Genomic DNA, 23,295 nt, shown 5'->3' on the forward strand with positions numbered 1-23,295 from the left:
ATGGGGTTCATTGTGAAGTGTTCACGGATCTAGTTTACAATATGTTTTCATGTAGAGAGATTTGAATTAGAGACAACATAGATAGATGAAGTTGACTAAAGATTATAATGTCACCATTTTATACCATCCAAGAAAGACTAACGTGGTAGCCGATGCATCCATATTATATTAAACTAATATATATTGAACACAAGTTGTTTATATGTAGTAACTAGGGGGGTAAGGCCCGTGTCAGTACGGGCCCAACATGAAGATTGTGTTCAGTATATATGTAGAGTAGTTATATTTTACAAGATAATTTTGTACATCTTATTTAATTACATAAATAACAAAATGTTACATATCCTCAAGTTGATATATGTAACCATAAGACCGAGACCTTTTGTATAAAAATAGAGAAGTGTTGGTGTTTTTACTGATTTTTTGAAAAACAAGGGTAAAGAATCGTAGAGTCTAATGAAATCTTCCCTCTTCGATTTCAGTTGCACAAGAATGACTTGTGAAGTTTATTATGATTCTCTTATTGATTGTTCCCACATTCCATTATGAAGGAGTGTATCTTATCACTCAGGTGGAAGAACAACAAATAGATTTAGTAACACTCAGGTGGAAGCACAAAAAATAGATTCAATAGCAGGAAACTCCTAATTAACATAGATAAGTTCATGAAAACTTACAATTGTATTACAGAAGGGATACTTTACGGAGAATTTTCATTATTTGAGATAAATACAGATAATGAGAGGAAAAGACTAATTGAGATACACCTATGAGGAGGAGCAAATAGAAATTTTGTCATATTGTATTGCAGAGCAACCAAAAGGATCAACTTTGGGAACAGATGAAGTAATATGGTACCTGAAGGTATGATAAAAACTATGAAAAAACACACAAAGAATGGTGGCGGGTTGTATCAAAAACTTTCAGGAATCTATGGAATGTCAAATAAATTAAACTAAGAAAACATAAAAAGTTGAACACTTTATAGAAGTCTAATCTATTGTTAAATAACTAATACCACCATAGAAAAGATTGTAACATACTTCATATTAGTTTAACTTCACTAAATAAATACATTCTTCCGCACAACCATATAGGTGAACAAACAACAGGAGATCACTTCATCCACATTGATATTCCATAGCCAGTGCAATTAATATAGTTGTATAGTTCACATACAGATTAGATGTAGATATAATAGGAGAAAATGACAGAATAAATAACCATTTGCTCAAAGACACTTCTATTATATTCATAAAAAGAATACCATTCACTTGTTATCTTGGGCCTTTCGTTAGGTATTGTTATGATCAAACTATGCATACAAGTAAATGAACTGAAATTGCTAAAAGTAAAAGTCGGCCACAAAATTCAGCACCATGTCAATATTTTTCAATTCATGATGTCAATTTGGCGGTATAGATTGCGTACATTTTATCCTCCCCAGACCTCACTTTGTGGGAACACACTGGGTCTGTTATTGTTGTTGTTGTTGTTATTGTAGTTGATATCAATTTAGACTTTTGTCTTTTTTTAATTTACTCATAAGATTAAAATCACAAAGAGAAAAATTAAGAAAACTAACAGGAAACTAAGTATAAATCATAGTTATAATAAATTCACAACCAAATAGCAAATAGAATAAAATCTACAAGTCAATAAAAGCTAATGGCCTGAGGAAAAGAAGAGCTGAAATACAGTAATAATCGAGCAAAACGACGTTAGATTAAACTCTAATTTGAAATTCAAGAAGTAGTAAAAGCAATGCAGTACCTCGTGAAAGTGAACAACAAAAGGAGTTCAGAGATATATTTTAGGATGCAGCAAATCATGGCTCCAATTATACCGCAAAAGTAGTCGACAGAAGATCCTTCACTGATGATAAAATTAAAGCATAATTGTTAGCCGAAGTTAAGCTAAATACCATTCAAGAGTATTTGATATTGATCTTGTCAGACAAATATGGCTAAAACTATATCAATACTAATGTTGCACAACAAAGTATAAGTGCAACATTTTAACCTGGTTCGAATCGAAGAACTGATTCTGTTTAAAGAAGAGCGTGTTGTACAATTGAACTAATTGAGTTAGCACCAAATTGCCGATTACTTGATTCAGCTTTATTGGTTCGTTTTTTTATGATAAAGCCTTTTTTTATTATCTTGCCTTGTTACATCTAGCTTTTTGATCTCCTAGTTGAGAATCCAAACGCTTTTAAGTCCAACTGTGCTTGTATCAATGCAGCCCAGCACCAGCGAAACAAATTAATGAAGAACAAAAAATTCTTAGGATGAAGAACATCAAAGTGATTAGCCCAATAACAATAAAGGACTTGAGGAGTATATATGGACTTAAATTAGATGTAGGATATAAAATTAAGGATTTGGCAAGGGCATTCCTATTTGATTTTTTCATACGAAAATGACAAACAAAAAACTTTTATATCTACTTGTAGATCTTTGCAATACTCACTCGAACGCAAATGTTCTAGCCAGTTCACTATTTCATGTCCACAAATGAGATACATTCTGCAGAATATATGCCAAATTTTGCAATTCTAGCAAGGTTGTGATTGGTCTTATTCCTGGACAATATGTGGATGGACTAAAATGAAGATTAGCAGAGTTCAGTTAGTACCTTGGCCAGCAAATGAGAATGTTTATCATGTCTCATTTCTCCATTTATGTGATGTGTACAAAAAGAACTAATCAAGAAGAATATAGAGTCCAGTATTACTAACACCCTTTCATTGTCCCCTTTTTTGAGTTTCACACCTAAACTAATGAAAGTGTGAGAAACACACCTACACTATCATCATGTCAAACTATACCAATAGATACCGAAGATAACTAACTTAATTTCTTCGAAGGTGGAATAAACTATTTTTTGGCGGAAAAGTAAATCATGTAAAAATTTAGAAAGCAGCACATATACTAATCTTAAATGGTTTTATATTAGATTTTGCACCTAATGTAAGCCAATTCAAATAGGCTCTTATTCTATACTAAAATAATCCTAGGGACTGGAGATGTGATCAAAATCTACCAACTCAATGTTAAATAGCAAAAGCCACTATACTTTTTTTCAAATATTTCATGAACCTAATAAATTTCAATTGAAATTCCTAACAGAAGCTACTATAGTATACTACAAAACAAGGGAACAGTACAACACTTAAGAACAACTTCCTAGAAAAGGAGAGCTTATGCTCCCTAAAAAAGAGAGGTTGACTATTTTTTTTTTTTTTAAAAAAGAGTAAAAGCAACTTCAGAATCTGGAACTCTGATTTTGAATCACCAAATATGTAAGTGGAAAAGTCCTAAATCCACAAGATAGAAAGAGAAGGGAAAAAATTAAAATATATATTTGCGGTAGGGGAATTAACAGAGTAAAATAATGATCCAATGACGTTCATGTCGTCCTAGCTTCCCCTCATTTTACTCCACAAAGAAGAGATAAATAGAGAGGGCAAAAAGCAAGGCTTGATCCCATGAAATCCTAATCACATGATAACAATTTTACCCGTTACTCCTAGATTCCCTTCCCCAAAAGAGAACTAAAACTCCTAACAGAACTTTAATCAAAGGAAATGGAAACTTTTCGGACCATGCACTTCAAGGATCAAATATATAAGTTACTATGCAATATACACATATACTTCACTAAGAGACCTTTGCTTTAGGAATAACCTTAATTTCAACTTTTTGACCCTCAAGTTCACCTTTCTTAACAATAGCAAAACAAGTACATCCAAATGACCTCTACCCACCTCCTCTCCACTGATGTGGGACTCCAACATACTTACTATTAAATTGCTTAAAAAATCAAAAACTCATATTCAAATTAGCACCTTCACTTGTCTGCCCTTCAGCTATAGCTGCAATATCGAATATGTAAGACTGATTAATATGGCAGACATATTTAACATATATTAGTAAGATTTAAATACGTACACAATCTAATCTATCCAAAAATTGAAAAACTGAATTGAGTTTTATGATAGAAACTAACTCCGAGTAAAATCTCAAATGCACTATAAAATTCAATTTTCTTCTTGAGTTGGAATCCAAAAAAAACCCAAGTACCTATAATCAAGAATTGGAGATGATGTAATATGAAATCAATTTGGAGAAAAAGACATGCCCGACAGAGAGAACACATACCGTGAATTTGTTCTTGTTTTGTTTATTGTGCAACAACAGAAGAAGAGTTGCAAAAAGTTACTCTCAGAATAAGAGTTATTCCTTAGATGGCTGCCACGTATTTTATAGGAGGTTGTAACTTCGTCACGTATATAAACATCATTAGCTAACTATTAGCATGTGGGATAATATGACTAAAATACCCTCAAATAAATATTTAAAGACATTTAGCAGCCATATCAAAACCACCTTTTCTATAATATATAGAAATAGATATAGATATAGATATAGAAATAAATGATAATATGTAGTAATTAAAATATGTGTGATTTGGAAATATGATTTAGGGATTGAAATTACTAAAATATCGGGTGAGGACTTTTCAGTCAATTCCCATTAGCGAAAAGCTCCTCAAGATAAGAATAGTATGTTGTGATGGTTAACGAAGGAAGGTGGCACTTGTTAGCAGTTCAGATCGACCCGAGTAGTAGTGGTGGGTGTCTCATGTCTCTGCAAATGAGTAGTCCTCTACATTTTCCGTCGTCATCGTTTAGTCGGTTGTTCACAACGAGAGGGAATAGTCCTTATAAATGCCCAGCAGTTGGGTTTAAGCCACCCACCGACAATACTGAAACAAAACCTCCTACCATCAATAGCACTTGTTCAGAAGGGATCATTAAAGTGCCCAGGCAAAGATACATTTCTGCTTCTAAATCTCACCTGTTGGATGCCATCACTACCACCTTCTTTAACTTACCCCATGAAGCCCATCTATTTCGTCAACTATCATTGTATGTTCATTTCTACCACTTATTATAATTATTACCTCCTGGATGCTAATTTATTCATCACAATAATGCAGATTGGCTTGGGATCCCTTTCATGTTAATTAACACTACCCATTTGTTCTTTAGTCTATTTAATTTTGTATGCATGTCAGTCTGATAGCCTTAATTATTCCAAAGAATCAGGGAATGACTCCTCATTTACTTCTTCCTCCCATCCTTGTCTTGGTCTTAACTTAAATATGTCCCTCCAACAGTGTTAGCAAATGAATAACAATTTTCAAATGGCCATATCTACTTATTACTCCTCTATACTTTTGGAAATAAGTTAAAAATGCTCGACAAAAAAATAATCTTATATAATGTCCCTGTATTCCATTTGCATGAATATAGTTAAAAGAATGGATGCTCTGAGAATGAATTACCTGTGGCAAGGCAACTGTGACATAAAAAAGATCCATTTGGGTTAGATGGGATGTGCTAATAGGTAGTAAGAAGGCACGGGGTTTAGGAATAAGGAATCTGAGAATCCTGAATCAAAGTCTATCAAATATATGAGATTGTGAGAAGTATAGGAGAAACATATTATTGAATTGTTGTAACTATATTATTACATTGAGGCCCTATTTAATAGACACCTACATTACAATCCTTTTCCTAGTAGTAGTCTATATGCTATTCCTATTCCTATTCATATTCTGACACTCCCCCTCAAGATGGTGCATAGAAGACATATGTACCAAGCTTGTTATGGATGTAATTAATACGACGATCAGTGAGGGACTTGGTGAATATATCTGCAAGTAAACAGATAAGGACTGCTTTGAACGTCTAGAAGGCCTCAATTGAAAAGGAACAAACTGAAAAAGTGATCCAAAAAGTAGTAAACATAGTCGGAAAGTTGATCTGTCGCTGAAAAGTTGTCGAAAACTGGTATAAAATATATGGTTCATCTCGAAATCAAGAGATGAGTAGATCTTATTCATGAAAGTCACCAAAGAATTGGCCGAAACATACTCATGCGTTGGATTATTAGATGGCTGAAAAGTGATCACAATCTAAGAAAAAATTATATGGGTAGGGTCAGAATGATGTTACGATCCTATTGAGAAAGAGAATTATATGGGTAGGTCGGAATGATGGCATGACCTTACTAAGAAATAAAAATTACATGGGTAGGGCCAGAATGACGACACGACCCTACTGGAAAATAGAAATTATATGGGTAGGGTCGGAATGACGGCACAACCCTACTGAAAAAAACGAAATTATATGGATAGGTTCATAATGACTGCACAACCCTATTGAAAAAGGAATATTATATGCGTAGGGTCGGAATGACGGCACAACTCTACTGAAAAAGAGAAATTATATGGGTATGGTCGGAATGATGGCACGATCCTACACAAATCGAATACGAGGAGTCACCATAAAAATGCAAAGAACTATGCAAATCAGATCTAAGGAGTCACCCAAAAGACAGTGTTATGCAACTCAGATATGAGAAAGTAGTCCGAAAAGATGCACGGTACTACACAAATTAAATATGAGATGCACAGTCCTACGCAAATCTAATACGAAAAAGCAGTCTCCAGGTAGATGCACGATGCTACGCAAATCAAATATGAGAAATAGTCACCGAGAAGATACATGGTGACCCAACTTTTGCTAGCATAATCATTGACCAGACGGGCGGCATATATGAGTTATAGTCGCCCGCCGGCGACAAAAACTCTTTGATTCTCTACTAAAATCGTAGAGGCTCTGATACCACATGAGGAATATAGTATAAAAATATTATTGAATTGTTGTAACTACATTATTACATTGAGACCCTATTTATAGACACTACATTCCAATCCTTTTCCTAATAGGACACTAAATTACAATACTTTTTCAAGTAGGATTCTATATGTTATTCCTTTTCCTACTCATATTCTAACACTCCCCCTCAAGCTGGTGCATAGAAGACATATGTAACAAGCTTGTTATTGATGTAATTAATACGAGGATCAGTGAGGGACTTGGTGGAGATATCTGTAGGAAAACTGATAAAGACTGCTCTGGACGTCTAGGGGACCTCAATTGAAACGAAACAAACTGAAAAAGTGATCCGAAAAGTAGTAAACATGGTTGGAAAATTGATATGTCACTGAAAAATTGCCGGAAACTGGTATAAAAAACATGGTTCATCTCGAAATCAAGAGATGAGTAGATCTTAAGCAAGAAAGTCACCGAAGAACTGGCCGGAACATACTCGTGCATCAGATTATTAGATTTGATGGCAGAAAAGTGGTCACAATGCGAGAAAAAATCATATGGGTAAGGTCGGAATGATGTTACGACCCTACTGAGAAAGAGAATTATATGGGTAGGTTGGAATATCTCACGACCCTACTGAGAAATAGAAATTATATGGGTAGGGTTAGAATGACGATGCGATCATACTTGAAAATAAAAATTATATGGGTAGGGTCAGAATGACGGTGTGACCCTTCTTAAGAAAAATGAAATTATATGGATAGGGCCGGAATGACTGCACAACCATACTAAAAAAGAAAAATTATATGGGTAGGGTTGGAATGACGGCACAACCCTACTGAAAAAGAGAAATTATATGGGTAGAGCCAGAATGACTGCACAACCCTACTGGAAAAGAGAAATTATATGGATAGGGTCGGAATGACGCACAACCCTACTGAAAAAAGAGAAAGAGAAATTATATGGGTAGGGTCGGAATGACGGCACAACTCTATTGAAAAAGAGAAATTATATGGGTAGGTCTGCATATGGGTGTGGTCCTGGATTGAAAAGGAAGCACTCTAGTTACCTTGACCTTCATAAGAAGTATATGGAGTACAGATTTAGAATTTGGTTACAAGAGATGGGCTTCAACTATCGGAGTATCTAATCTATTGTCAACTTTAGTATCAGAGAAGACATTGGGCCCCCTTTTCCCTGCAATTATTACTGCTTCTTACTTTTATACATGTATTAGGATGGTCTTGCATTAATACTAAATAAGAATCATTTTCTTCAAACTAACAGTGTTTTTGGACTCCTTAAAGATTTGGTCCACATTTGAATACTGTATCAATTTGCGAAAGGGACTATTTAGTTAATAATATAGTTTGCTAGCCACCTTATTTTCCCACCTTGCCTGTGAAGTCTGGCATAAGTTCAATGAAAAATTTGAATGATTTGAAGATGTTTTCAGCCAAAAAAATGGAAGAGCTAATTAATCTCCAAGTTCTGCTCTAGAAATTGGTACACTTCTGGATCGAAATGATATCTTACACTCCTGGCTCGAATTAATAGCTTACTGTTAGATAGAAGAATAAGCTAAGGCATGGTGATGAGACGAAAGACAATGTGTCAGCTAAAACATGGGTTTGACCCTGATTTTCTCCCGTTAATCTATACTGCTTTTAAAGACATAAATGCAACGTCTCATCATTCTTATTAATGGTGAAATTATGCTGCAACAGAAAAGGTGAACATTTAATTGACGGCAAGACTATGAAAGTTGAACTGACATATTTCAGATCTCTAACTACTGCAACATACAACGTAAGAATCGTGGTCTTTGGAGCTGAGAGTCACTTTACTGAAAATAATATGATGAAAGTCGTTTTCTTGATCATGCATTAACTCATACTAGCTATGATTTTTTTCTATGCTTACTTGAAACTTCTTCACAGAAAGCCCTCACTATAATGTGGGGAGGAACCAAAATTAAATTCAGGAAGTCTTTCAAATGTACTAGCTTTTCCCATGCTTCCGTTTTGCTTTTTGAGTGGAGCAAAAGAGATGTATTAGAGCTGTAACTAGCAAATATATCATTTGCCGGGGTGGGGGTGAGGGTTGCCTCTTTTCACTTAATTTATTTGACCTTATAGCGCGAGTAAGAATTTTGGAATGTGATATTTCGACGACAATAACAACAACATACCCAGTATATTCCCACCAAGTGGGTCTGCGGAGGGTAAGTGTACGCAGTCCATACCACTACCTCGGAAATGAGATAGAGAGGCTGTTTCCGAAAGACCCCCGACTCAAAATAGAACAATGCTCAATATAAAACAATCTAGACAAGGCATAGTCAAAGGAGAAAATATCATAGAAATCAACATATTCAATAATATCATATACAAGTGTTAGAAAAATAATGATCATTGTACAAGAATTCAAAATAAAACTTGCTTGGCTTAGAGGCACGATAATACGCTTCTTGAAGATAGTTGGAGTCTCTCCCACGAGCAAACGGAAGAAATAGTAACAACTCTATCTTCGGGATTCAACTAAGCCACAAAACAAGTAGCATTCAAGAATATTGCTCTTCTATTCTTGAATTGGTGATTTCACCATTTGATCAATGTCTCTCAAATGGGGATAAGTGTTTTTTGAGTGCTTGTCTTTTCAAACAAAAGAAACACTATTTATAGGATAAAAGTTTCATTCACAAGTCAAAGTATTAATTAAGTAATAGTTAATATGTTCGTGAATAGTTTAAAACAAAAAAATGTCTTTCTTTCAAGAACCTAAAATGTAAATGAATGAATTGTAAAATTCACATTCATTTTCTTTGTAACTCAAAATCTTTTAAGTGATGCATTTGTTTCAAAATTAATTGAAACATAAATAAAAAACTTTTAACCGATGCACTTGTTTCAAAATTGATTGAAGCATAAACTTCAATAATAACACAAGATACACCAAGTAGTACAACAAAAGATACAACATCCTAAACTCATCCTAACCTTCTACCCTAATCCGCCTCCTCCACAACTTCCTATCTAGGGTCATGTTCTCGGTAAGCTGGAGCTGCTCCATGTCCGGTCTAATCACCTCCCTCCAATATTTCTTCGGTCTACCTCTACCGCGTTTGAACCCATCCCTAGTCAACCTCTCACACCGCCGCACTGGGGCATCCGCGCCCCTCCTCATCACATGACCAAACCATCTCAACCTCGCTTCCCTCATCTTGACTTTCACGGATATCACTCTCACCTTATCTCGAATAACCTCATTTCTAATCCTACCTTTCCTAGCACACCCACACATCCACCGAAGTATTCTCATCTCCGCCACCTTTATCTTTCGGATGTGGGCCTTCTTAACAGGCCAACACTCCGCCCCATACAACAACGCCGGTCTAACCATCACTCTGTAGAACTTGCCTTTAAGCTTAGGAGGTACCTTTTTGTCACATAAGATTCCGGAGGCGAGCCTCCATTTCATCCACCCTACCCCAATTCGATGAGTGACATCTTCGTCAATCTCTCCATTCTCCTGAATCATAGACCCTAGATACTTAAAGCTATCTCGCTTATTGATAGAATGAGTATCAAGCTTAACAACCATATTAGACTCATAAGACACCTTGTTGAACTTACACTCCAAATATTCCTTCTTGGACCTACTCAACCTAAACCCTTCAGACTCAAGGAATTGCCTCCACACCTCAAATTTAGCATTCACTCCACTACGAGTCTCATCAATCAACTCCACATCATCTGCAAAAAGCATACAGTAAGGCACCTCATCTTGAATTTCCTGCGTCAAAACCCCCATCACCAAGGCAAAAAGAAATGGACTAAGCGTCAATCCTTGGTGTAACCCCATCAAGACGGGGAAGTGCTCCGAGTCCCCTCCCCCAATCTTAACTTGAGTCTTGGCTCCGTTGTACATATCTTTAATCGCCCTAACATACACCATAGGACGATTAAGGATATTTCGACATCTGATTAAATTTTGTTTCCTCACATCATAAATTATAGTATGTTTCATGAAAGTCAGAATCCTAGTCACTCCCTTCTATAGTTGTATAAATCATTTCCCGTTTTTTTTCTCCTTTAAAAGTTAGAACATTAATTGTTGAATGCTTTTTGGGTTCAGTTTCAGGTTTGTGCTAATAGAATTTCTGTAATTGCAGATGCCTGGACCTGATTCTCCATGCCGAACACAAAGTTATCTTAGAGGAAATGCGAGTTGAATATGATCGCTCTCATTCCAATCTTAGTAGTAATAATACTGCTGTTTCATCTGGCCAAGAAAGAAATTTCACACCAAATGGAAGGGGTTCTGACATCGTCACGAGTGATTTTGAGAAGGTTGGAAACATGGATAAATATGGCAAGGACGTGGATCTGAAGAATCTATGGACTTCAGGTTCTAATCAATTCTCAGGATCTCCTTATGTTTCCTTTCTCAAATTTGTCAACAAAGACTCTCTTGAGGAGTCTAGGTATGTTTCTATCTTCTATAGTAGCATGTAATATCATAAAGTTCAATAAATACCTTAAGCTGCATCACTATATAAGATCAAGCAAAAGAAAATGAAATGCACTAGGCTCTAAAATCTATCACTGGAACTGACAACTGAGGTAAAAATTAAACGAAATAGCGTATAGAACTGTCTATTGGCAGAAATTGCTATTTCATGATGCTCAATTGAAATTCTTCGTGGGGGTCACAAAGTTCTTTGCCAATCTTTGATCCGGGTATAGTTCTGATTCAGCATGAAGACACATTGTTGAGAAAGGTAAAGAACAAAATTTATAGTATTGAAGGCTAGGGAACTGGGAAGATGCCTTCTAAATCAAGGTTTGATTTGCTGACTTGTCAGCCCACCAATTAAACAGGGGTTGGCAAGTCAGCAAAGGAGAATCCCCAGTTTCCGTTGAAAAGGTTGGTGTGGAATTCTCTTAAAATTTGGTGCATCTTGTTGTTTTGCCGAATTTCTTTTCCAACTTTGTTTGTTTAAAAGCTTTGTCTTATAATGGAAATACAAAAAAATGAAAGAAGCTGAAAAAACGTGAGGAAACTTGATATGGGTTTAGGCCTCATTTGTTTGCACTTAATGGAGATCTGAATCTGAATGGTTCAGACTTCAGTCCATTAAGTGCATTTGTTTTTTTTTTATAAACTTCCTCTTAATGTATCTGAAAGCCTCTGTATCAGTCAAATATGAAAAAGAGTCTGGATGATGTTCAGACACTTTTTAAAACATAATTTATTCCCTCAAAACTCTCTTTAAATATTTTAATTATCACTCAAATAATATTCACTCTTTTTAAAACATAATTTATTCTCTCAAAACTCTCTTTAAATATTTTAATTATCACTCAAATAATAATTTTAATGTTTAAGTTTTATCTAATATTTTTTTCATATAATATAATATTTTATTATTTTTAAAATTTGAATTACATATTTATTATGAATAAATATATTACATACATTCGGATGTTAAAAAACAAACAGTCTTAATCATTCAGTATTCAGATCTAGAAATAATATCTTAATCATTCAGATATTCATTCAGATTCAGATGTCTTAATCTTAAAAAAAATAAATGCACCCTTAGACTGCTTCAAATTGAGGCAACATGACAAAAGACGAGGACAAATCACTGACGATTTTATTAAAACTGCTTTCGAGAAATGAGAACTATGTGAACTTAAAAATAGTGCTTTATTAAGCTCAAGCAAGAAATCTATGCAAAAGTGACACACCTATACATCAAATATCTATTAGCACTCTTGCAGTGTTAAATATTATATGCTTTCGGTTTTTACGTTGGTGTTCTCATGATAGCACTCTTGCAGTGTTAAATATTATATGCTTTCGGTTTTTACGTTGGTGTTCTCATGATAACAATTAGTAGACATTGATTATTCTTAACTATATGTGACTTACCATCTGAAATTTCCTGTAGAACTGCGGTTTCCAGTCGTTTTCAACATGCTTTCCTACAGCTGCTTTCCAATGCAGGATTTGAAGAATTGTCTGCTAGAGATCTGAGACTTACATCTGCTCTAAATACTGATTATCTTCTTACTTTGCCAATATCGGTTGACTGGAAGAGTGCATCTCAGTCCAGTGCCATATTATTCAGGTTCGTGTAGATAATTTTTCTGAGTACCAAAAAGACTCCTTATAAAGGAGCTTCTGGCTATACAAAATATGAAAATTATTTCTTAGTTCTTTATCCAATTAATATCTTGACTTCCAAAGAATCAACAATAATATTTTACATGTTAGTCTTAATGATTTTTCTTGACTTTCTCCTCATCCACTCAACCTCAAGGTGGGGAACAATTTGGGTTTCACGCTCCAAAATGGGATGAGACGTTAACGGTACCTGACTCATTCCAACTTGCACCAAGCAAACCTCGCCCATGAATCTCAATTCATTAATTTATTCTGCGAAAACAAATAGATTTTGAAACTGTGTTACAAAAGTAAATCTTCTTTTTTTAATTGAAACTTTTAGAATAACAAGCGGGCCTTTATGAACAAACATTCCCTTTAAAGAAACAAAAAAAAAAAGTTATTCGCGATGTCAAATGAATACCATACCCCAAAAAACATAACTCGGCACTATTTATGGAGCCTGTATGACACTTTAAGAATAATGAGAATTAAGTTACGGGCTTAACCCGACTAAAAAAAAAAGGATGGAATAGCTTCCAAGATCCAGAATGGGCTCAACAATAGTGGATATGAAATAGGATCCTACTCGTATGTGGACCACCCTGCTACTGACCAACTCCTGAATCTGACAGAAAAGTCAACATTCAGAGAGGAACTCAAAACCAAACTCTGATAACTTGAAAAAAGGAAAAGAAAGCTCTGATCACTTAACTCTAATATGTTGAAGAAACAGAGCGGAACTAGATTTTTCTGGAACAATGACCAGAAATCCATGTTCAGATGGGTTCAACATTCGAACTCTATTACCATGGGAAAAAAGAGAGAAGATCTTGCAGAATCAGCAGCAGAAGAAGAGGTGTTTTGCTGTTGGACACTCACCTGAAAGTAGTAGTTTGTAAAACATAGAAAATAAAGAAAAGTTGGCCGGACCGACCGCCTGTCAGCTGGAGAAGATACTTCTTTGTTAAATTCTATATCAGATGTACAAGGCCAACTCATGAATCTATAAAGCTTGTGATCCACTATTACCTTATGGTTTTGGGTTAAATGCTCAAACTCTTCCACATGTAATCGGAACCAACTTTTCGCAAGTCCATTCTTAGACTATCAGTCTGTATTCAGAGTTCGCGCATGAACCCCAAAATTGGATTACACTTGAGGGAGGATTTTGAGATATTAAAGTTCCAAATTGAGTATATGAGGATATCTAAAGGGGTTTTACACTTGTGGGAGGATATCTGTTGAAATTCCTACCTCATTACACATTCCCTTACACCTCTCTTTTGACTTGTTTTCTTTTTGTATTAAAGTCATGAACATTTGCATGCAGGCGTGGTTATGCAACTGAGAGGCAGAAGGGTTTGCTAATTGTTGAAAAACTAGATTACTTGCAGTCGAAGTTTATACAAGGAGTTTTCTCTGTGATAGTCAAACCACTGAAGAAATTTAGTACTTGGTTGACTGAGGTATGTTGGTACTGGTAAATCAAAATTTTCCTTTTTGTAGTAGTTGCTTTCTAAGGGTCCTCAATATTTGTTGGGAGGGGAAATTTTGTTGGTTTGGTGGTTTTTCTCCTGATTACACCTGAACCTGATTTCTTGGATTTGATGGCCAATCACCGTTACAGACTTCAATTTATCTCCAAAAGAATTGGAAAGATTAACCAAATTAGTGCATTCTTTTGATAACTTTTTTTATTTAGCTTCTTTTGTAGATTTCGTTTTTTCCTTCTCACCAAAAAAAAAAAAAAAAAAAATCTACGAAAAGAAGCTAAATAAAAAAGTTATTAAAAAGCGTATAGATGATCATCATTTCAAATATTTCACTAGACATTCTCCTAGATCAACAGATTGTTTTGATTGAGACAGACATGACAAGATTACTAGAAATCTGAAAGTCATGTGTGGCACAATTAGGCAGTACATGTGAAGGCTCAAGCTCAATCACTCTGGTCTTTGTTTATTCATGATTGCATATATATGTGAAACCATATTGATTGATTTATCATGATGATTCAACTTGATGTGATATAGTCATTTTTCCTAATGCATTTAGTGCTTTGATGTAGATGCAAATATTTCCTTTGGTTTTGAAGGTCGTTAAAATCATTCTAAGATTTCCATCTATTCTTGCGCCAGGTTTTGGAAAGATCTATCACAAAAGACAATGCACTTTGGGCCGAAAACATCAAGCTTTGGTTGGAACATGTTCCGATTTTCCAGCAAACATCTAGTGACGACCAGCACATATCAAATAAGCCATTTGAGATTGACACATTATCAGAAAATGACCTTCCCCTTTTGAAAGCTGCACAAAATGCAGTAACTCGTTATGAAGAAAATCTTTCAGCAGCTGGGCCTCGTGGTAGGCTTCTACAGAAGCTGCTGGTTTTGATTGGAGTCCTAACTTCAACACATAAACAGCAAGTAGAGCTTGACATAGATGTTACTGAAACTGAATCTCATTTAAGGTATGTCCACTTGAGTATTAAATTCTATCTTGCTGTATGACCGAGTGTATGTGTTCTGATAGGACTAGCACACACTCTTATGTGTAAGTAAAACTCATGTTTTACTCCAATCTATCGAAGTTTTTTCTTGTTGTTGTTGTTCTTTCTACTGCTGCTGTGGTTATTTTCTTTGGTTAAAGAATGAGATTTAAGTTCCATTGATTTTTGAAATGACTATTTCATCAAAGAGAATCTTCTGTCTAGGCCAATATTTTTGTCGAGGATATCACTTAGCGATATATGGGAACCTGCATCACGCGACCTATGTGGAAATGATTTTTGGAGAATGTTGAGAACTTCTATTTCCATTCTTCTCTCAAAATCAACTCTTCAGGTAACTTCAATTACATTGGAGTTCGGAGCATATGACATTAATGCCTTACTGTCCTCTCTTTGTCCTCATAATTGCTTGAAGCACAATGAATTATTTATGAGTTCGCATGGTCCTCAATTCAAACTACTTAAAAGATATTGCAATTTGTTCTGTTTCCATTAAAAAAATGATGAGATATTCAAGTTAAAATAATGGCGGGAAATTGAAATGGAATTTCTCCCAGGCACTTTTCCCTAGGCAAAGCTTCAGGGTCCCTTCTGGCCCTAGGCATCCAATCTCCGGTGGACTTCTTTCACCGGAGTCCAATCTCCTTTTCGTTTCCCTTCAAGTCTCTCCTCTTTTTTTTTTAGGATGGCAAATAGGATCTATTTCCGTTTAGGGGGAAAGTCTTTTGGCTTAACGAAATCACAATCTGCTTCAAAAACTTGGTTTGAGTGGGTAGAGAGTGCCAAACCCTACATGAGGAGGATGCAACTTAGTAGAGCTGCTTTAGGGTGGCTATGCAAAAGATTAAAAGAGGCTTCTGAAATTAAAGGAAAATCATTCAAGACTCGAAGGTGCAGGGATGTGACTACCTACATTTATTGTACTCTGAAGTTCAATAATTCCAGGAGATTTTTTTCGGTTATCACAGTTAATGGAGAAGAGAGATCAGTCATTATTCTGTCTCATTTAATGAAGGATGGACCATGCTATCGACAAAAATAGAGTCTTTCATTATTAAAGAATTACAGTCACAAGTAAATGCTAATGCAGGGGAAACGAGTACAAAGAGGGACAAAGGTAAGGGGAGTTACAGGGGTGCTATCCAAAAGAACAGATGGACTACAAACGGCGCCCTAAGCAGTGACAATGGCGAGAGAGATCCGTTGAAAAGAAGTCTGGTTGGCAGTTTCCTAGATTGTGACGAGATCCCAACTCGTAATGATCTAAGGAAATGGGTCCAACTAACTTGGAAAGACATCTTCAACCTATAGATCTTCGATCTGAATGGTATTCAGTTTCTCTTTGAATTTCAATCTAGAAGAGATGCAGATTACGTACTTTCTAGAAGATAGAAGAGAAACAATTATTTTATGGAGCTAGACTGGTGGTCTTCGATGACCGGGGCCATATCAACACAGGAAAAATTTGACTGGTTCTGGGTCCGTATCTTAGGACTTCCTCTCCAACTCTGGTCGGAGGAGGCGATGAAGGAGATCGGTAACCAATGTTGTTTGTGGATCGAAACAGAAGAGGAAACCCAACTCCGAAACCACCTGAGATGGGCCCGATTATGGGTGAGAGGTCCTCTGCAAGACATTTCGGCATATGTCGAGGTGAGTGATGGAGACCATATTTTTACCTTGCCGGTATTGTGTGAAGCTCCGGCAAGGTTCAGAGCAAGCAATGGAGAAGAGCTCGAGACTCAAGGGACTTACAAAAGACAGCTTGAACCTCGGGGTGAGAGTAATTTGATGGAGACCTGTCAAGCCCTCGTACCTAATGCATCAGTGATACAGAGGATAAAATAGAGCAGAAAACCTATGAACCAAAAGGAAAAGAAGGGCACGTGCTCATGTCTGGGAACACGTGAAAATTAATTCAAAAAATGGGGCCAGATTTAATTAAAGAAAGCTTGGGCCAATTAAATCATTTAAATTGCAGTGGGATGAAGGAACCCCAAATATCCCCAGAGAATTTTTTTTTAAAAGAACCAGAGCCTTTTGTCGATAGGTTGTTCTTGAGAGAAACTTCCACTTCATCCGGTTCTCTGCTGACTGGGGAGGAGATAGGAACGAGTGCAAGACCATCAGAGCTTCCTTTTTCTGTGAGTTTGGAGGTCATTGAAGGACAAGAGAAAGTGACAATCGAAGAAGAGGGATTACAGGTGATCAGTTAGGGGAGAGAAGGGTACTTTAACTCTTCAGAGAGGGAAGTTTTTTCCCAAGGGGAATGTTCAATGAAGCAGAGGACAAACTTCCATGATGACCCCATACCACTACAAATTAGTGACCCTCTCTCAGAGCAAGCAATCGAAGACAGAGCCTCTCGTTGGGTTCACTCCAATGTCTTAAAGCTTAGTCGTCTGTTTTGGGTGGCATTCCATGGCTGCGATGAAGTGGCTTTCGAACTATTTCTCTGAATCGATCAAAGAAGGGAAGAATTGAAGAATTGAGGCAGAGGGACACAACTATCAGCTTAACCAATGCCAAGAGATCTATGCCCAAAAAGTCAGAAAGTTGGAATTCAATGTGAAGTTCAAAGAAGGGAAGCCAAGAAACAGAGGGAGAACAACAATAGCTAGTATTCGATGAAGGTTAAAATCCTTTCTTGGAATGTGAGGGGGGTGAACAGTGAAAGTAAGAGGGGGTAGTTAGAAGACTAATTCAACATTGGCGGGCCGATATATATGTATTAATTGAAACTTAATTGACAGAAGCTGAAGTTCAATTTTTTAGATAGTTGTGGCAAAAAATAGATGGATGGGGAGTGTCATTTGAATGCAGTTGGCAGAAGGGGAGGTATTGTAGTGATGTGGGACAAAAGATATTAAAGGGGGGAATTGTTAGAAGCTGTTAATCAAGTGATAACAGTTAAGTTTGAAGGCATCAACTAGAGTCTCGGATGGTTCCTTAGCGTAGTATATGCTTCCTGCGACATTGCAACCAGAATAGAACTTTGACAGGAGTCACTCAACATCAAGGAAATGTGTAATGGCCCTTGGGTAACTTGTGGTGACTTTAATGTCACAAGGTACCCAAGTGAAAGATCAAAAGGGCATAGAATAAGAAGGGCCATGAATGAATTTACAGAATGGATAAACGAGATGGAATTCATTGACCCTCCCCTTCTGGGAGGTTGCTTTACTTGGAGGAGAAGTGACAACCATATGCCAGCCTCTAGAATAGATAGGTTTTTATACTCCTTGTAGTAGGATGAGGCTTTTTCCCAGATCAAACAGGGTATGTTGCCAAAAGTAGGATCAGATCAGATTAGATCATAATCCGATTTTGCTTGACTGTGGAGAATTGAATATGAGAAAATCTTATTTCAAATTTGAGCAATGATGGATGAAGGTGGATGGTTTTGCTGACAAGGTCTAAGAGTGGTGGCTTTCCTTCAATGTAACTGGTACAGGGTCTTTTGTATTAGCCTCAAAACTGAAGATGTTAAAAGGAAAATTGAAGGAATGGAGATTGACACACAGAAATAATTGGAAACAGAGGAAAGAGGAAATCATGAACCAGTTATCTTAGAACTAGAGAAGATTCAAGAACTAAGACTTCTAGCAGAAGAAGAAATGGTACGGAAAATACATCTATCTATGGAGTTTGAGGAGGTTGTGAATCAAGAGAAAATAGCTTGGCGACAGAGATCGAGAATACAATGGCTTAAGCAGGGCGATAAGAACACTAAATTCTTTCACAAGATGGCCACAATTCACAAAAGATTTAACTCTATCGACTCTCTGATGGTGGAGGGGAATTTTATTACAGAGCCAGAAAGAGATTCAATCGGAAGTTGTTAATTTTATCCGAAGCTATACAAGGAAACAGAAAGGTGGAGACCAGAGTTCAATTTCCACGAGGTAGACAACATAAATGAGGAAGAAAGAGAATGGTTGCAGAGACAATTCGAAGAAACTGAAGTGTTGAACTGTATAAAGTTGTGTGCCGGTGATAAGGCCCCATGCCCCGATGGTTTTCCCATGATCTTTTTTCAAAACTTTTGGGCGTTGCTGAAGTTTGACTCCGTTAATGCTGTGAGACATTTTCATGAGAGACATGAGTTTGAAAAAAGTCTTAATGCCACTTATGTGGCTCTCATCCCTAAGAAAGTCGAAGCCCTTGAATTGAAAGACTTTAGACCCATAAGTCTCATCGGTGGAGTGTATAAAGTTTTTGCCAAGCTTATGGCAGAAAGATTGAAGAGGGTTGTTAGCAAGCTAGTCAACAAACACCAAATGGCCTTTATTCATGGGAGACAGATTATGGATGCAGCTTTAATAGCTAGTGAATGTGTTCACTCAAGGCTCAAAGGTGAAGTGCCAGGGATCATGTGTAAGTTTGACATTAAGAAAGCTTATGATCATGTAAACTGGGATTTCCTCATTAATACTCTGAAAAAACCGTCAGGTTCTCTATTTTGATAAATGGAGAACCTGCGGGGGTTTTTTCCTTTAGAAAGAGGTTAAGAGGTTAAGCCTGGGAGACCCTCTCTCACCTTTCCTATTCATTCTAGTCATGGAAGGGCTCAATAACATGTTGGGGGTGGCCATACAAAAGAATTGGCTTAAGGGGTTTAGAATGGGAAATCAAATAGGTGAAGAAGTGCAAATTTATCAACTGTTATATGCTGATGACACTGTGATATTTTGTGATGCAAAGGCAGATCAAGTATGTTTTATTAGAGTGATTCTTGTGATTTTTGAGGCAGTTTCAGGGTTATCTGTTAATTGGAGGAAAATCAGAAAATCAGTATGTTTCAAGTGAAGGAAGTTGCAAACATTCAAAGCCTAGCCAATATCTTAAGTTGCAAAGTAGAAAAATTTCCAACTACCTATCTGGGAATGCCTTTGGGCAATAACCATAAGGAGTTGGATATTTGGGATGGTATTGTGGAGAAAACTGAGGAAAAGACTAGCTACTTTGAAGTTACAGTACTTATCTCTGGGAAGAAGAGCAATCCTGATCAACTCAGTCCTAGATGCACTACTATGATATGTTATGTCACTCTTCCCTCTACCTATTAAGGTGGAAGAGAAATCAGACAAACTGAGGAGGGACTTCTTGTTGTTGGGCAACAAGGAAGGAAAAGGTATTCATTTAGTCAAATGGCAAACTACTCAACTCAGCAAACAATTAGGGGGGATTGGTATCAAGAATTTAAGGCTCCAGAATAAGTGTTTACTTTCAAAGTGTCTTTGGAGGTTCGTCAAAGAAGATCATGCTTTATGGAAAGAAGTTATTACTAGTAAATATGGTCAAACTGATCAGTGGGTGTCCAATACTGTTACTAGTACTTACGGGGTTTCTGTTTGGAGGACAATTAGGAACTTATGGCCTAAGTTCTCTGAGAATATTTGCTACAAAGTGGGAGAGGGAACCAAGATCTACTTTTGGAAGGACAAGTGGATTGGTCAAGAGCCTTTAATGGATGCGTACCCTGATCTATTCTCTTCTTGTGGTAATCCTAGAGCAACAATTGTAGAGACCTGGTCTCCTCAAGGATGGAACCTTACATTTAGAAGGCTCATGAATGATTTGGAGGTTGACAGAGTAGCTATGCTGCTACAGAGCCTGGGTGATTTCCCTGGTTGTAATGCAGAACTAGACACTATAAGCTGGAGACATGAAAAGGATGGGAGGTTGCCAGTGGGGAGACTTTATAAAAGAGAACTTTTGGTACAACCAGGGGGCATATGGAGACAAATATGGAAATGTAACATTCCAACCAAGCTGAAGTACTTCACATGGTTGTTCTTTTGGAGAGCATGCTTGACTCAGGAGAAATTGAAAAGGAGGAGTTTCCAGATTGTCCCTAGCTGTTTCTTCTGTAAGGAAAGTCATTTGTTCCTTCATTGCAGAATCACTTCTTAGATATGGCACATGTTCCTCCACCTAACTCAAGGACCCTGGGTAATGCCTGAGAACACTGCAAACCTTCTTAGCTGTTGGATGAAGAGAGGAGGGAGAAAAGCTCAAAAGAAATGGTGGAACATAATTCCTTCATGCATGTGGTGGTCCATTTGGATAGAAAGAAACAATAGATGTTTTGAGAATATTACTAACCCCATGCAGAGAGTCAAAGATTGTTGCATTAGTACTTTGTATTTGTGGTGTAAAGAAGAGGGTATAGATGAAGCAGGTCAGTAAGTAGATTTCCTAGGTTCTTTGTAAGTAGGACTCATTGCCACTGTAATTTTTTGGAGGTTGCCAGCATATCCTCAATGCCGAAGAATACAACTTTACCTTTATAAAAAAAATTTATTCTGTTTCCATTAGTCTTCCTTTTTTCTTTTCTTTCGAGATTCCCTTACCTATTGTCTTATATATTTTTTATAAGCTCAATTCTTTTATAACACCTATCCAACTGCAATTCATTCTTTTCTCTTCTATTTCCCCTTCTTAAAACTGCACATTTTTTTGCCTTGAGTTATATCTATATCCTTTCATCATGAACATTACATTTTTTTTGGCATGGTTAGCAAATATTACGTCTGACTGTAGTTCTTCAAATAATTCATTGCAACTGTAGCTTCTCCCATGTTACTGTGTATTGAATACCCCTATCTCTAGAAATAGCAATGGAATGCTGCGCCCTTGAGAGTACTTATGCCTTTAAAACTGTTCATAGTCGAGTAAACTGTCAAAGCAAACATTTAAATACTTATATATTCATCTTTTGCTAGAAAACCTTATTCTCAGGATCTGCATCCTCATATAATGTGATGGTTGCTTCTGATAGGAACCAGCTTACCAAGAGTTGATTTTGCTATACATCAAGGTAACTTGTGAAGGAGGTGACGCCGATAAACCTGAGTTTCCCTCCTTACAGCTGAAGATCTACGAGAAAATCCCCATTCCAGATCTACCAGTAAATCCTTAACATGGAATATACTTGATCAACTATTAAATTACTTGAAGTTTATGATAGAATTTGTTCTCCTCCACATTTTGCTGCAGTATGTACTTCAGCTCATTATGTTTGTTACTCTCTGTAGGTTGTTTTTCCACACAAGAAGTTGTCTTTCCGCATACTAGACTCGGTATGAGCTGAAATTGAATTTTTATTCCAAAGGGAGACTCAACACTAACATCATTCCAGTATAGGAAAAATAAATTTTCTACACTTTGCTCGTGGAGACTCTGACAATGGTGTTCATCATTTTAGCTGTGTCTGCATTAATGCCGCTTTTTGATTTATTTGTTAAGCCAATTTCAAGTGTTGTATTAATTTGCCGAAATCTTATATTAAACATAAAGGAACTTTGAAAATTGTAATATTGTAAGGTTAGGCAAGCAGGCATGCTGGTTTTGGGCTTAATATATGCTACAGACCAATGAGTGCTTGATAAGTTTGATAACCAATACTCAGAATGGATGTTTAATTGCATATCATAAGGCCTATATACATTTCCTAATTTGCTTATCACAATCTGTAACTTAGTTGGTTTCCAAGTATTGATCTGACATGATTTCTATGCCATCTTATGACATTTATCTGGGCAGAAATTTAAAGAAAGGTGAATGAAATATATATAATTCAGCACATCTTTGAATTGGATAAATAAATGAAAGACATAAGCACATTAGGAAAACAATAGTGCCTAATGTAATCAGTAAATCAAATATAAGAAAGGCATATCATACAAAACTCAAGGTGGAGTTCCTAGTAGAAGTCTTTTTCTGCTAAGCTGTATCAGATTAGCCACTATTCCTGCTTATTGAAGTCTTTTTCTTTCTCATAGCCGAAGACATGGAACATTCTAATTGTTTAATGGTTTAATTAATCCCATGCATGCATTGTATACGCATTCTCACATGCAAGTCTGTTTTTTTTCCTCGGGCCAGGCATGTGAAAATATTTTTTGATGGAGGGTGT

At 36.5% G+C, this 23,295-nt stretch overlaps 1 protein-coding gene across 12 annotated transcripts in view; it reads left to right on the top strand.

The window, feature by feature from the left end:
* Nucleotides 1–4,446: 4,446 nt before the first annotated feature.
* The window catches only part of LOC107863625, a 44,969-nt gene continuing 26,120 nt past the window's right edge, over nucleotides 4,447–23,295 (top strand). For 5 of the 12 annotated variants that reach the window (XR_007052977.1, XR_007052978.1, XR_007052975.1 and 2 more), the window contains exons 1-8: nucleotides 4,539–4,933; nucleotides 10,863–11,174; nucleotides 12,648–12,827; nucleotides 14,196–14,331; nucleotides 15,004–15,335; nucleotides 15,579–15,708; nucleotides 22,159–22,287; nucleotides 22,415–22,459. Coding sequence is in view for 7 of the 12 variants with exons in the window: in XM_016709640.2 (XP_016565126.2) it covers nucleotides 4,578–4,933; nucleotides 10,863–11,174; nucleotides 12,648–12,827; nucleotides 14,196–14,331; nucleotides 15,004–15,335; nucleotides 15,579–15,708; nucleotides 22,159–22,287; nucleotides 22,415–22,459 (1,620 nt within the window). In the remaining 5 variants the exon portion in view is untranslated. Of the gene's footprint in view, nucleotides 4,934–10,862; nucleotides 11,175–12,647; nucleotides 12,828–14,195; nucleotides 14,332–15,003; nucleotides 15,336–15,578; nucleotides 15,709–22,158; nucleotides 22,288–22,414; nucleotides 22,460–23,295 lie in introns of those variants that run through there. The other 7 variants (XM_016709637.2, XM_016709638.2, XM_016709635.2 and 4 more) reach the window with 6 other exon arrangements.

The sequence above is a fragment of the Capsicum annuum genome, chromosome 3 (assembly GCF_002878395.1).
Source record: "Capsicum annuum cultivar UCD-10X-F1 chromosome 3, UCD10Xv1.1, whole genome shotgun sequence".
Lineage (NCBI taxonomy): Eukaryota > Viridiplantae > Streptophyta > Magnoliopsida > Solanales > Solanaceae > Capsicum > Capsicum annuum.